The sequence below is a fragment of the Berghia stephanieae genome, chromosome 3 (assembly GCF_034508935.2).
Source record: "Berghia stephanieae isolate SIO BIC M18660-M18661 chromosome 3, UCSD_Bste_1.3, whole genome shotgun sequence".
Classification (NCBI taxonomy): Eukaryota; Metazoa; Mollusca; class Gastropoda; order Nudibranchia; family Aeolidiidae; genus Berghia; species Berghia stephanieae.
This window is the reverse complement of record NC_088362.1, coordinates 89,717,678-89,733,308: the sequence shown is the minus strand read 5'-3', so window position 1 is coordinate 89,733,308 and position 15,631 is coordinate 89,717,678. Positions and strand designations below refer to the sequence as shown.

Sequence of the window (15,631 nt, the reverse complement as noted above, 5' to 3'; positions counted from 1 at the left end):
TTTACTTTATTATTATCTTTTTTTTTCTGTCTTGCTTTTTTTTTTTTTCATTTTAAATGATGACATTGTTTTTTCTCAACAATTCTCACAATGTGTAATTTAGATTCCCTCATCTATCTTTCCTACTGCCTTAAACTAGTTTTAAGGAAGGCTGTCTCAAGTGACACACATTTTTCATTTTTATGAGATCTCTTGTTATTTTTAATTTATATTATAAAAGTCTTATGTTAGACACATTTCTAACTCCCAATACACCAGCACTATGCTGTTGCATTCTAGATAGAATGAAGGGTGTTGATTTGAACGATATTACATCATTCCTCTCAATAATGGTTAACACTGAATCCTGAATATTACTTTCCATAACATGATTTGCTATAGAAAACTATTTTTTTTATTGCCTTGTTTTGCCAGACAATGCGCAACAGAGCCCGCACTAAGTCTACCTCCATCCGACAGATTGATTTAGATGTCAACAGGACCTATAGAAATCACATCATGTTTAGGGAACGCTATGGCGTCAAGTGAGTTAAATCACATTTATCTTAGTTTATATATACCTACGTAAAGAATTCTTAGATTACATTTTTTCCAGTTTTTTGTCTTACTTGCAATATTATTTTCTTTTATTATTTTTTTTAAAAGAACTCGTTTAAGGGGAATGTCTATGACTGCTTAGAAATTAATTTTTTATCTAATGGTTTATGAAAGTAAATGAGATTAGAGCTGACTTTAAAGACTTTGAAAATTTTGCATGAAGATGCTGTATTTTCTTTGGTTTCTATTTTCATTGCTTTTTGAATCATATGTGAAGTTTTACAGGCTCTAAATAAGATAGAATGGGAGAACTTTATTGTCAATAAATTGATTTAATGGGACAAAGCACAGACTTGTATTGTATTTCGTAGACTTCAACTATCTTGATTTACTGGATGCCCATTTAAAACAATGCCATCTACTTCTTAAATTTCTTTCCCTTCTTCATAATTATGAATTGTTGAAGAATGATCAATAAAAATGTTATCAGTCCATATCTAATGTACTGATAACTCAAAGTAGAGAGTAGACTCTTCATTATTGTCCGAACACTTCTTCTATCAGGCAGCTATTACTTATCCAGCCCCCTAGGAATTTCATTTGAGGCAGGACTTTTATCCGATATTCTGAAATATTGTCATCAAAGATATTTTATTTTAGGAAACTGGTAACCGTTATGGTTTGATTTTATTTGTCATTTTTAAGTTATCTATTTTCATCAACCGGAACACTTATTTAACAAACATCTTTTCTTATGAAGCATTTTCATTATAATTCTGTAAACTGAAGTCAGTAATATAGAAACTGTGTTTGAAATCTTATAACACATTTTTCTTCTGTTCTTTAATTCATCAAGCTTTCCGAATTGTCATACAAATGCATACCTTCACTTCTTTTTAAACCAGACAACAAGCCTTGTTTCATGTTTTGGCAGCATATTCAGTGTACAATACTGAAGTGGGATACTGTCAGGGAATGAGTGAAATTGCAGCATTGCTACTCATGTATCTCAATGAAGAGGTTAGTTGACAACTGCTACCTGTGCCGTATTTATAGTTAGGTTTAATATGGACATAATTCCAACTTAAAGTATTTATTCAGTAAACCTCAACACGACAATAATTATCTCCTTCTAATTTGTCATTGGTGAAATGAAAGAAATGCTTTGAATTAAATTTTGTTTTCCTTGCATCAGTTCATTGGACAATAAATATTCAATAGTCTGTTAAAAGAAGGAGCGCTGTCAATTATTGTAAATACTTGTATCATTCTGTCTGAAAAAGAATATTGTGGATAGATGTTTTTTTGTTGTTGGTTTTTGTTTATTAATCAGAATTACTATATTTTTCTCTTTTTATCAATACAGGAAGCATTTTGGGGCCTGAATCAGTTATTTGTTAGTCCAAAACACACCATGCATGGTAAGCGATTCATTTCAAAATTTCTGTCGTAACTTTTAATTCCTACCGCCAATGCTCTTGACATCTTCATCAGCATTATTATAACCAGTGTGATTTAATCTGGTCATGTCTTTTGATATTTGCTGTCACTAATATATTCAAGTTAAAATTTCTTGGTATTGCAGGTATTTTTCAACCAAATTAGTTTTCTAAAACTATACTATTTTTTTCCACAGGATTTTTCATGCATGGATTTCCCAAGTTGCTGAGATTCCAAGAACATCACGACAATGTGCTAAAAAAGTTTTTGCCAAAGATACGCAAACACATGGTAATTGTAAAACGTTTATTTTTTATTTAATTTCTTTTTTCATAAAGTTATTATTTTCCTAAATTCTATCATTGTTTTTATTTTTTTATTTGTTGATACGTTCAATATAATGGTTCAAAACCATTTTTCAAGTATAGAGAGTATGCCGGTGACGTCACGCATATATCATCCATGGTTGCTTCCTTGAAGTGAGACCAATGTAACTCCTGATCGTGTTGTTGACATTGGGAACTTCAACTGAATGTGGCCGAGTTTACACAAAACTGTCAAAAAGCAGAGGATTTGTGCTGTCTATGGATGCAACAAATGCACATAGAAATAAGTAGAGTTAATAAAATAACAATACAAGTATAAAATTACCCAAAATATTTCAGTCCATGGATAGTAGGTTACTATATATACACAAGATGTGGAGGTCGTGTCCGAATGGGTAAGGTCGTCTGTCTTAGAAGGCATGTCGAAATCGACGATGTGTATTCAAATCCTATCTCCGCCACTTTTCTACAGAGCGTTGCAAAGGATAAATCTTTTCCCCCTCCTCCCCCCCTTTTTTTTTCTTTTAAATCTTTTTTTCTCTCTTTTGGATCCGTTCTATAGAATATTGCAAATAATAATTTTCATACCAACTCTGATCTCAAAAAGTGTGTAGTAAAAGAATAAATAAATTGTTTTAAAATTTAAAGAAAAAAAAAATCAGAAAACAATCAAATGGTCAGATAGAAAATAAAATTTATGCTAATATTATATAAAATATCTTGCTCAGAAACAATATAATGATGATGACAATAATAATAATAATAATAATAATAATAATAATAATAATAATAATAATAATAAATAATAATAATAATAATAATAATAATAATAATAATAATAATAGATAGATAGATAGATAGATAGCTAAAAATATGATGGTACATGATTGGAGGATAAGTTTTGAAATCCTTTGTCCAGTTTTCCGATTTTATGTGATATGGATCAATCCCATTCACACATTCACTTTGTTCTTTGTAGCGTTTTTTCGATACATTGTGTTGAAAGCATTGGATGTCATTTTGAAGAAATGTGACCGTAATCAAGGGACCGAACCGTGTAAAATGTCAAAAAATTAACTCCCGTCGTCCTTACCACATACTCTTTATACAGTCCTTTACTCATCAGTAGGTGTTTTCATGAGGTGAAGGGGAGGAGGTGGAGGAGTAGGATTATTATTTTTATCAAAATTCTCTACTTCAATATTTATATATAATTTTCCTTTAATTGAATCCAATAACAGGAGCGAAATGAGATGTTTCCCACCTTGTACACAATCAAGTGGTTCCTGCAATGTTTTCTAGACAGGGTTTGTATTTAATAAGACTTTCTTTTTTTTTTTTTTGGTTTAAGGTGGTGTAATGGTGTAGACAAAAATGGACGTTTGTTATCTCAAGAACAATTTTTTCGTTGGTTTTCTTGAGTTGGCTACCAATGGGTTTCATATCTAATTTTTTTTATCTGTCAATTCTTCACTCCCTTGATTCATTGCAAGTTTTATTTTTTATTAACTTTTAAAACATTTTTCATCCATCAATCACCCTTTTCACTGTAAAACAAAATTCTCAACTCTTTATCGTGTTTAAAAAATTTTAATTTCTAACATCCCTCACCACACATATTTGAGTTGTCATGTCATTTACAATATAATCAATGGTGATTCACATGTCTCTTTTTAGACACCATTCCACCTGACATTGAGATTGTGGGACGTCTACATGCTGGACGGGGATGCTGTCTTGGTAGGGATGGCCTATTGTATCATTCGAGTTCATAGACGTAAGTCTGCTAATATTGCTAATATTTAATCTTATTATCCTAGATTTATCTATTTCATCACTATATCAGGTATTGAAAATAAAATGATAACCAATTAACAATTAAACAGTAGATTTGTGACCAATCAAAACATGGAATTTGTGACACACCTTCAAACGTGCTCAGACAGACATAGTCGGTTGTTTCTAAACTATAATGTGAATGAAATAGATCTCTCTCTCTGATCATTGTTATTGTTTTTATACCGCCAAATGGTGACTAGTTATTATCACACGATTTTGATCAGATTATAAATGTTTAAGTTTACACATAGTTTTCTGTGTTTTCGATCAAGCAGTAGAACAATGGGCATTTTACTTAAACACATACCGTTGATAGTAAAACCTGTGTAGTTTGCAATGTTTACCAATCACTGCCATTGTTTACATTATGATGACTGTCAGAGAGGTATGGTCATGTTTCCTTCCTCTAGGTGTCTATTGAAAATCAGTGTAAATTGGCTCTTTAGTAAACAGAAAACCTGCTTGAAGACCAGAAATGTGGGAAACCAGAAATGGAAGGTTTGCTAATTTGAAAACAAGAAATAGAGACTGCCACAAGGAAGTTAAGAAAAGCGAAAGGCAGCAGGACCAGATAATATCTCAATGGAGTTGATTGAGGCTCATCTTCTTTTATCTGTTGTCAATTATTTACACTTACCTTCCAAATATTTATTTAGATTAATCTTTGCTAACATCATTCACGCACAATTGGCGAATAATTAGTTCATAACATCACATAATTAATAAAACGCTCAATCCAGGACCCTTATTCCATTTAATTTTGTTTATGAATTCTGTTTTCCTTTCCTTTGTATATTAAATATCTGTTTATTTTTCTTCCTTCTTCATAGGTCGAATTATGAAAATGCAGATGGATGATCTTCTGACTTTCTTCCAATCTAATCTTGAGAAAGACTTCTATTTTGAGGATGATACAGTCATAGAGCAGCTTCAGATTTGCATGGAAGAGCTTAAAAAGGCTCGTATGGCTGTCCCACCCAAAGCTCGTGCCAATGAATCCCCGACCTTACCTTTTGGTTTGGAGATTCAACCAAGTGTTGAAGAGCTGATTGGTAAAAGGACTGAAGATACGGTGGATGAACATTTCAGAAAAAATGCTCCAAAAGTGGGTGGAAAAGCAGCTTATCTAAGACGAAAGAATGCTAGTGGTAGGGGTGGCGATCATCTTGGTACGCCAGAACTTTCTCGAATGCGTGGGGACAACCAGTCACTGCATTCTTATGTGTCACAGTATTCAATAGATGACAGATCATCATACTACGACACAGCCACAAATTCTAGACTTTCTTTAGCTGATTTCAGTGCTAAAACTTCAGCTCCAAGTTCACGCACGTCCTTCGGTGAGGGTTCTGAAATGGGAAGTCTGCCTGTCTTGCCATTAACTGGAGGGTTGCATCACCACCATGAGTTTTCAACCCCCATTGAACTTGACGGGGTGGAGGTGGAGGTAACAACACCCACCACCCCTACTAACCCACCCCTAACCCCTCCTGAATATCGCCATGGTTACCACAATCAACGTCAACATCCACAGCAGCATCATCATCCTTCGGATCGAACTTCTGCCACCAATATTATGTCACAGTCTTTTGATGGCTCTCAAACCACATCGTTACCACAGGAGCATAACCTTAGGACATCGTCTTCATATGAAATGCCACCCTCTAAGACTGCTGCTGCTTCTGTTGCCTCATCAGCAGAAGACCACCATCACCGCCAATACCAAAACCAGCAATCTACCCATGTGATATCAACCTATGACCATACGCCTCGTGCCAGCATTCATCGTGAGGATAGATATAGTAGTAGTAGTCCGAGGCACGAATATACATCACCGTCAGACTCACATGATGCCAGAACTACTTTCAACTATTCTGTAACTGAACAACAACACCACCATCAACACCAACCTCAACCTATAGGGATCAGGCAGTCCCATTCATACGAGTTCACTCCTCAACCATCACCCGGCATTCAACCATCATGGCAAGATTCCTCTGCTGTTCCCTTTGAACAAAAATCCACAAGTTTTTCTTCTTCTGCCATGCAGCGTTCTTCTTCTGATCATTCTGAACAGCAGAGAAGCAGCAGTCATCGCAATCGAGATAAATCACCACCCTCTTCTCTGCCAGTCAACCGTCCTGTGGCAAAAAGTAGAGGTTCATCAAGTTACAACACAGATGAACACAATGCTTTAACACGATCACCTGGCTCTAACACGTCAGACTATGATAACATGAATGGGGACTACAGTGAGGACCAGGTGCCAACAGGGGTGAATAATGTTCTCCCTAATTCAAACACTTCTTATACTCAACAAGAAGGAGTTACTGTGATACCTATCAGCCGGTCTGATGGCTATGTCTACTCTGGCAATCAGCATGATGACAGAGTGATTATCAATGGCCACAATGCCGATCATGTGTCCGGTGTGCCGCGCATGAAGACGACACGCACTGAAAATGACATTCAGGATACACGGGTGATAGACAGAGTGGATAGGCGGAGTGTGGATCGACAAAATGGTGTTCAAGTTAGACATGAATCATCGTACCAAGTGGCTCAAAGCTCAACTTCCCATACCACATCTATGTATAGTAGAGTTGTGGAGAAATCAACTGTATTGTAATGAGTGATGTACAGATAAATTTGTGTGTGGATGTCAGAGTATAAGAGTAATGTGTAGTTGTAGATGCATGCGTGCTGGTAATCAAATTTACCATTGTCTTTTTATCAAACTACTCATACTTCTGGAATGACTTTGGACTCTGATTATATTTCAGATAATATATAACTATTAAATCATTTTCAAATATAAAATCATATTTTGTCACGGCATATCACAGCCATTAAATATACATCCGTTTCTTTTTGATGGAGGGCTGCCCTCTTTGTCATGATAATTATTTACCACCCATATGAAATCTATAGATTTTAAAAAGGTATTACCCAGATAGATGGATCAATATTTGACACCTTTTGTTGTGCTTTCAATTGGTTTTAAACAATTACTACACCCTTTTCAGTTCTAGGCTACTGAGTTTAATTTTATTTTGCATTCCATTTTTACATTTTACTCCTCTTGTATCATCGAGGGAGTTCCTCTTCAGGACCAATTAAATTAAATCATGATGGTTATCCAGTGATGTCATTTTTAGAGCATGATCTGCTAGTTCACTCTCTTGGTACAGTTGAATAGAATTGAAACAATATGGATTTTAACAGAATTAACGCCCGTGATGAAATTATTTAGGAAGCGTTTTATAAAATTAAGCAATGCAAAACTTCCCTGACCCTCAGTAAAAGGTATCAACTGTTCATTCAATATAAAATATAATGATCTATATTCAAATGGAGCTAAGATCACATGACCACAAAACAAAGAATGTTCAAAGGATAGTTTAAAGCATATGAGATTATTCTATAGTCCGTTCCACAACCCGTGCGCATGCGTTGAAGTGGATATCTTCACAACATTCTGATGGATTTTAATGATAATTGGCTCGAACACTAGAATTGTTAGACTTTTTTTTCATTGGTTACAATACCATACTTTGGGAATTTTCTTGTTTATTGTATATAAAAAACGAAGAGACTGGGATGAGTGAACTTTTGGAGGGTTTATGTTAACAATGTTATACATAGTGAATTCTGTTGTGATTACGATCACTGAACTCCCCACAGGTTGACAAGGGGTTTACTTTTCATGAGATTCATGCGCACTAGTCACTAACATTGCCACCCAGAATTCAAAATGACCCAGCAAATCGTACTCTTTGTACACACTTGACATTAACAATTGTTACATTTTAATAGTTGAAAGCCAGAGGCGTAGCTTCCTGTTGTGATTTCTACATTCATAAAAACCTGATAACAATATGGATTAAACATGCAAATTTGTCACATTGAGAAAAATCTACAAGTCAGAGGCACAACGCAGAATTTATTTTCAAATAGCAATATTGGAGGTCAAATTAATAATTATGTCATTTTGATTATGCACTTCTTATATTTGAAAACTGCGGTTCCTTTAAAAGGGTATACTATACAAAACTTACATGGAATCTGGTATTACAAAAGTTAAGCTTCAATGATATTTCAAATTATTACATTCATAGGGCAATATTGATATATGGTCAAATCCTCGCTCAGATCACTGTGTAAGTGGAAGTTATTAATGGCTGGTGTACAATGGGACATCAGGATTAAAGACAAAATAAATGTAATTAATTGTTCCCATAATCGTGCATTTCATTGACATGTTGGATCATTTCATGACAAAATAACCCTTTATTCTCTTCTCATCTGATAATTTGTAGTCAAAGTGAACACTGAAATCTCCAATAATGACATTTTTTCTCACTTATCTTCATAAGAAAATCTTTAAATTCGTAGAAACGTAAGTTGATTGGCATTCATTGAAAACATCATTCATTTGTCACTCGCCCATCGTCTCAAAATGGTATTATGTCAGGATGATTCGGACCCCTAAAAGTGAATTTAGAATTAAAATAATGATAAATACAAACTTGGAGCTGAGTACAATACTAGAATTTGTATTTATTCTCTACCATAACGATAAGAAATTAACCAAAGTTTCAAAGTTTATTCAATCTTAGGCTTTCGCCAATAAATCAACAATTTGATGCCAACATATATGAAATGGAAAAAAAAAAAAAAAAAAAAAAAAGGTAAATGGAACCAAAAAATAAACTGATAAACCACACAAAAATACAACAATCGTAATAACATCAATACGTTCAATAATAATAATAATAATAATAATAATAATAATAATAATAATAATAATAATAACCCAAAGTTTCGTAATTTTGGCTATAAATTGAATTTACAGCATCTAGCTCATCCCGACTTAATAAGTTATTTGGGGTCACATTTGTCTTGTGACAACCCACTTTAATCCCATCAAATTATGTAAAAAGGGCTATTAATACAACCTATTATGACAAAAAATATCCAAAATAATGGTTAATTTGTCATATAAAGTAGGCATTACTCAGGAAAGCTATTGAAAATAACCACTGGCTTAGATTCTCTGCATCTTTGTTGAATATTGAATTGCAAAACAAAGCAATGTTATCGCATTGTTGTATTTTTTTCTTTGTTTAGTGTACACAAGGCTTTTAATGACATCGTATGGTAGGTACGCCTGGTAGCTTCCTCAATCCTTGATACTTCTATTTGCTCATTAAAATTGTTAATTCAAACTATTTGTCAGGATTTACAGGCAATGGGGCGATTATTTCTCACACACATATCACTGTGTGCTTGCATAACTTGCTTACATGATATGAACTTGTTTGTATTATTCCTCCATCAAGGGTGAAAATTATACATTATCACACAAGGTGTGAATCACTGATATATTTTTCTTTAATTATTAGTATATCATGTCCTTATGTAGGGCTTTTGAAGGAATAATGCTTAGCTAGATGTTGATATTGTTTTTTTTTTTTTTTGAGGTTTTTTTTTTAAGGTAGTGAGGTAAATTCTTAAATTTAAAGCTTGCGTTCATCATTTCCTCAGTATCTTGTTTAACCTCCCAACTTCTCTTTGCTTCATTCAATGTATTGATAACCCTGTTAAGCAAGTGCTTTTCAATAATCTGATAGCAAGAATAATGCTTATTCATAAGTATTTGCATGATTTTATTGTAACTAGCTTATCTCTAGCACATAAATTAAGTTTAAGCATCTCCTACCCTTGTAGGCCAATGTAGTCGGGTTGTCAAAAGCTGTCTTCAATTCTTTCATATTTATTCTACCGTAAATAAGCTAAACTATTCCTTTTTTTAGACGAAAACTTTTACTTGACATATTTATTAAGGCAGACCTGCCTACTTGAACATTTTAAAATTCGTAATTCTTAGGAAATAAAAATTATAATCCATATAGTTAACTTTAAAAATTGACAATTTACCCTCACATGGATTCAAAATCCATATAATTGCGTAGTCTGGCATCAAGTCTCATTTTCAATGTCATGAAATTCTGAAATTAAAACCAACAAATTTTGTGTGATAATAGGCAGATCTGTTAAGGTGATCCCAAACTTGTCAAAAAGTTTAACGGCAGAGACTAGTTTTTATTTGTTTTACAAGTGCACAGCAATATTGGCCTATCTTTTGTTGGGAAGCAAAGAGATGGGCATTATATCTTTGTGCGAGATACTTTTTTTCCTTGTGTCAGTTTAGGCAGGGGTACTGCCCCCGATGTCCATGGGACTTTATTTGTGATGCAAAGGAAGCAACAATTAATATTGATTTATCAAATTTAGTTTCATTAATTATTTTTAAATTAATCATTGTATTGTTGTTGACAGAAAATTTATTTCAATTTTCACTTTAAGGGGCGGTTTGGGTCTTTTCAAAAAAAATTTTAATTAGCAATATTGGGCGGTTTTAATCATTTTGTATTGTCATTATAGGTTAAAAAAAACATTTATGGTGAAAAATTTTAATTATCTGTGTTGATGCCCATTTTGCGGCCGAATTTGGGGGTCTGACATAAAATATAACAATCTTGTGGCAAACGTTCCACAAAAACTAATGAAGGAATGACCTCCATATTCTTCCCTCGTGTCAACATTGTACCATAGTGTGTCACCATAGAGAGATTTTACGGCTTTAGCTTATGGAATTTTTATTAGAACATTACAAATTTGAGAATCAAAATGTTATGACAAAATTGATGTTAAAAATTCAGAATTAGGATTATAATTCAAAATTCACATATCTTATCAAAAAAATCTCTCTATGGTGACACAATACATTATCTCTGTGATAACTGTGGAAATTTTCAGACAATTTCATTGAATAGATTCTGAGAAACGTTTGACACAGTATCCCATACCCTTAGAAATATGACATTTTGAGAAAATAGCAAAATAACTTCCCGTTTTTCACACTTTCTCACTATCTGTACCATTTTCGACTGTGTTTTGTGTGCCTTTATAGTCTACTTTACGAATTTGGACTTCAATTATATCATTTCTCCGATAATAAAAAATAATTTTCCACCAAAATCTCAAAATCAATTTTTCGAAGGATTTTCCTAATAATTAGACCCAAACCGCCCCTTAAACACAGAAAGACTATTCCTGCATGCTTTGGTTGTGATAATTTTTAAGGTGTTACCTCCCCTTGTCTGTGTCTAGGCAACTTAAAACTAAATACAGACACATGGCTTGACCGTTGAATAGGTCTCTTCTTTCATAGGTACATATCAGCTTCTGGGCGGGGTCTTTCGACCTCCCATGGTTTGAAAGTGGGGGGGGGGGGGGGGGGGGGGGGGGGGGGGGGGGGGGGGGGGGGGGGGGGGGGGGGGGGGGTCTATTCTTCTTAGTGTGCTCGAATTTGGTGTTCCCTTTTTGAACCTCCTTTGTCTTCCTTTTTTTTTTATTGTGGGTGCTTTAAATTGTAAATCTAAATGTATTATTTGCTATCCCATCTTCTTCCTTTTTATTATTATTAACGAAACTGTAAAACTTTCGAACGGTATCAAGTATGAAACAAATAATGCTTCTTCTGTAGACAGATTCAAAATAATGCTTGATAAAGAAATAATCAATTCCTGATTTATTTATAATGGAATTTAATACACAGGGTATTCAAAGCTCAGTTGGCCTAAATGATGTGACCTAAATGTTCCGCAAACATCATTAAAATGCTAAAAAAACAAAAAACAACCTTAAGTAAAAGCTAAAAAAAAACCCCTAATATATCAGCATAATGTTTGACTCGATTGTCCTGTCATTCCTCCCCTTCCTTCCACTGATATACCCTTAAATTTTTGCAAGCGCTGGTTTAGTTTTAAGATCATTGCAACATTGTCTCAATTAGCTGTGGAAAAAAAAAGGAATTTATTAAAAATATCTTTTTAAAATCTCATAGTAAAACCCGAACAAATTATTTGGTTTTATATTTGTTGACAGGATGTCTATAAAGATTGTGCATGTGTGTGAATTTATATGCGTGTTTGTGTGTGTGTGAGCGCGCATAGATGTGTGTGTGTGTGTGTGTGTGTGTGTTTGTCAGAGAGAAAGAGAGAGAGAGAGAGAGAGAGAGAGAGGATATTTCACTTTGTAATGGCTATATTGGGTCAATTGGTGCAATTTATTTTCAGTTCTTTCCATGACACCCGTTTGTCTTTATGTTATGATGGTGATTGTAGTAATAGGTAGAAAGACATCACTCTAACTTTTGTGCCAACTCTCACTCAATGATCATTTGTTGTCATTTTACTAGCTTTGTATAAATAGCCTGTTTAATTTATTTTATTATAATTATTTTTTTTTCGTGAATATGTTTTTCATTTTGTTTTATTTTAAATCATCTTAATTGATGATTAATTCGTGTTGAATTCAATGTTATTGTTATCAGCATGATCAAAATTGTTATTATTATTATTATTATTATTATTATTATTATTATTATTATTATTATTATTATTATTATTATTATTATATTATTATTATATTATTATTATTATTATTTCATAACATCATCATCATCATCATCATCATCATCATCATCATCATCACCATTATCATCATTGTTGTTGTTGTTTTATTGTCTTTTAAGTTTTGTTGCGACTATATCATGTTATCTTGCTACAAAACTCTCTACAAATGAATAAATTTAGATTTCAATACCATGTTTACTGTCTGTGGTAGAAACTCCCATGTAAATATGTTTCATAAATTTGTACAGTCTTTATCTTTTTATTTTTTTTTCAATAAAAAGTTATTTTGGGAAGGGGGAAGGGGGGGAGGGGTTGTTTGTTTGTTTGTAAATTATAAATGACAGGTGTTTGTATAACAAAACATGATTAATATAATTTTTTGGTGATGCATCCTCGCAGGGCTTCTAAAAATGAAATGTAATATTTTACATGCGAGGTTAAACTTTATTTTGCCAGCACTACATGGTTTGAACAATTTTGATTGAATAGTGTTGTTTCAATTTATTATTTAATCAACTTGCCCAATGTTATATTCTAGATTCAAATATGACAATGTGATTTTTGTATCAGATGAATGCTTGTCTCTGTTTTTATATTTAAAGGTAAAAGAAAACGTTGTACATTTTTCATAATTATGAACGCATATAGTTTCTTCTGAATGGAATGCCCTCACATTTTTTGTTTGTCACAACTTTTACTCAGACAATTGGTAATTTATCTTTTTCGTTTTTAGGCCAGCTTAAAATTACGCCCCCCCCCCCCCCCCCCCCCCCAAATAAATCATCTGTGTTTTTCTATAGTTGTTGAGTTGTCTTTTTTGTTACAGATGGTTTTTGTGAAAGTAAATTGAAAGGTAATTGATATTTTATTTTTAATCAATGATAATTATTTATATTAAACAAAACAACAACAAAAACTGTCATCTCATACATATAGATATTAAAAGTGATTTTTGTTTTCTTTTCTGAACAAAAAGGTGTGTTTTTTGTAATATATAAAATCATAAATTGAATGTTCTCTTGTGTCAATTTGTAAAAATATGTTACATCAGCTTTAAGTCCTTTCTGAAAAATACCTACCATTAGAACAACAGACTAGTTCTGTATCAAATCAGTTTATATCTTTAATATGTTTTGATAAGATATTTTTCTCTTTCAAATATATTCTGCTTCTGCTCTCTCTCTTTGCATTAATCACATCATCTCATACTTATTTTCTTCTGATACTAAAAAGGCTTAATATAATTGTCTTGTAAACATTCATTTACAAATTTAAAGAAAAAAAATATAAATTGCACTTGTTTTTTTGTTTGTTTTTTTTTTTTTGGGGGGGGGGGGGGGGAAGGAAAAAAATGTGTTCACTGGGCTACTTGATAAATTTGGAATAACCGCTTAAATGAAACATATATGGCGCCACATTGATGTCTATTTGTAGTTTAATTGGTTTTGTTGATAAGATACTTTTTGCTTGTTTACTTTTATTTGCATTCATGTTGTAGATAAATCCATTTGATTCGTGCCAAGCAGTTTATAACTATTTTGTTTGCAACGAACACCAAGTTGTCCTTGAGATTATGGTGAGTTTGAAATGCCATTTTGAAGAATACCAACGATCTCCTTTTTTTTGTAATGTGCTCAGAGAACTAGCGCTGTTTTTCATCTGCTTCTTTTTTTTTAAAAAACACATTTTGCTTAGCTCTTTTAACCTTATTTTTAAGTATCCTGTACAAGGGAAACAAGAAATAATACAATTACAATTTGAAATAGCCAATCCTGAAGTCAATCACTGAAAGGTAGATTTCCTTTACAATACTTGTAATTAAGCCATTATGATGCTCAACTCCAAGAATACATGGTTTTCTATTTTAGGCTAAGATCACTCTTCAAACAATGACGCATCATATCTATTGATATGGGTAAAACTATCCAATGAAAATGCGTTATTTTGACATGTGACAAAACTTTAATGTCCATTGACCATTACATTGTTGGTATTTCTTGTTTTTTAAAAATCTCCTGCATAGTTGGATTTTCCTGAGTTGAGCGGTTTGCAATATGACCTTTAAATCTGTTCCATTCTCGCCCACACAGCCTTGCTGTCTCCTCTATTACTGTAAATCATTTTCCATACCAGTTGTGTCCATGGTCTGGAATGGGACTATTTGGTTTCCCCTTAGGCCCTGGTTGGAGCATTTTTCAGTGGGGAAAACAGGTGGTTTTATCTTTTTATGAGAGATATTTTTTTCATTGTAAATCATCCCTACATATTAGATATGTCAGTGATGTTTGTTTGCTTTAAAAAAAAAGAATTATAATACTTATTTTGGTACCATCGAAGAGTATCCCTTTTGGAGATCCTGTAGTGGCGTCAGTGCTGGACTTCTCCCATAGCGGGCAGGGAGGTATATACTGTTTCTTCTATCCCCCTATATCTGTTTTCCAACATGCTTTCTGTCTTTGTCGTGGAATGAGATTACTTGGTTTTGTCCGGGGTCCTGGCTGGGAGGGAAACAGTCAAAAGCATAGTTATTGTTTTGAGAGATGATATTTTTTTCCTTGTAAATCATCTCTCTGTTATGTAATATTATATTTGTTATTTTGAATGTATAATGTAAGCATTTGAGTGTATTCCTCTTTGTTTGGATTTTGTGCTTGTGTCTGGATGAGACTTATAGGTGATTTCAAACTAAGTACATTGGTGGTATGCTCTTGGAATCTACATATGATCCCTATTGGTTCCCAGTTCCCCTTTGTCATACTATCTCTTGGGGGCTTTAATTTTGTAATTCTATAACTTTTTACTATCCCATCTTCTTCCTTTTTACTGGCGCTGATATTACCTAAATGTGTTGCAAGCGCAGTTAAACCCTTAAAAACAAAACAAACAACAGTGCTGGACTTTTTTAAAGGTTTCAAATCAGCTATAAGGATATACTACACTTGGATGCATTTGTGATCTCTGTTTAACCAGTCCCTTTTTTTTTCTTATCTTTTCTTTACTGCGTGA

General features: G+C 33.2%; 1 protein-coding gene across 1 annotated transcript in view; it reads left to right on the top strand.

Annotated features, from left to right (window-relative positions):
• The window catches only part of LOC144968785 (uncharacterized), a 49,434-nt gene extending 40,579 nt beyond the window's left edge, over nt 1–8,855 (top strand). Inside the window, exons 8-14 of the mRNA XM_078907461.1 lie at nt 415–524; nt 1,443–1,557; nt 1,904–1,958; nt 2,174–2,268; nt 3,545–3,610; nt 3,981–4,080; nt 4,973–8,855. Coding sequence (XP_078763587.1) covers nt 415–524; nt 1,443–1,557; nt 1,904–1,958; nt 2,174–2,268; nt 3,545–3,610; nt 3,981–4,080; nt 4,973–6,771 — 2,340 coding nt within the window. The 3' untranslated portion in view covers nt 6,772–8,855. The remainder of the gene's footprint in view (nt 1–414; nt 525–1,442; nt 1,558–1,903; nt 1,959–2,173; nt 2,269–3,544; nt 3,611–3,980; nt 4,081–4,972) is intronic.
• The last annotated feature ends 6,776 nt before the right edge of the window (nt 8,856–15,631 follow it).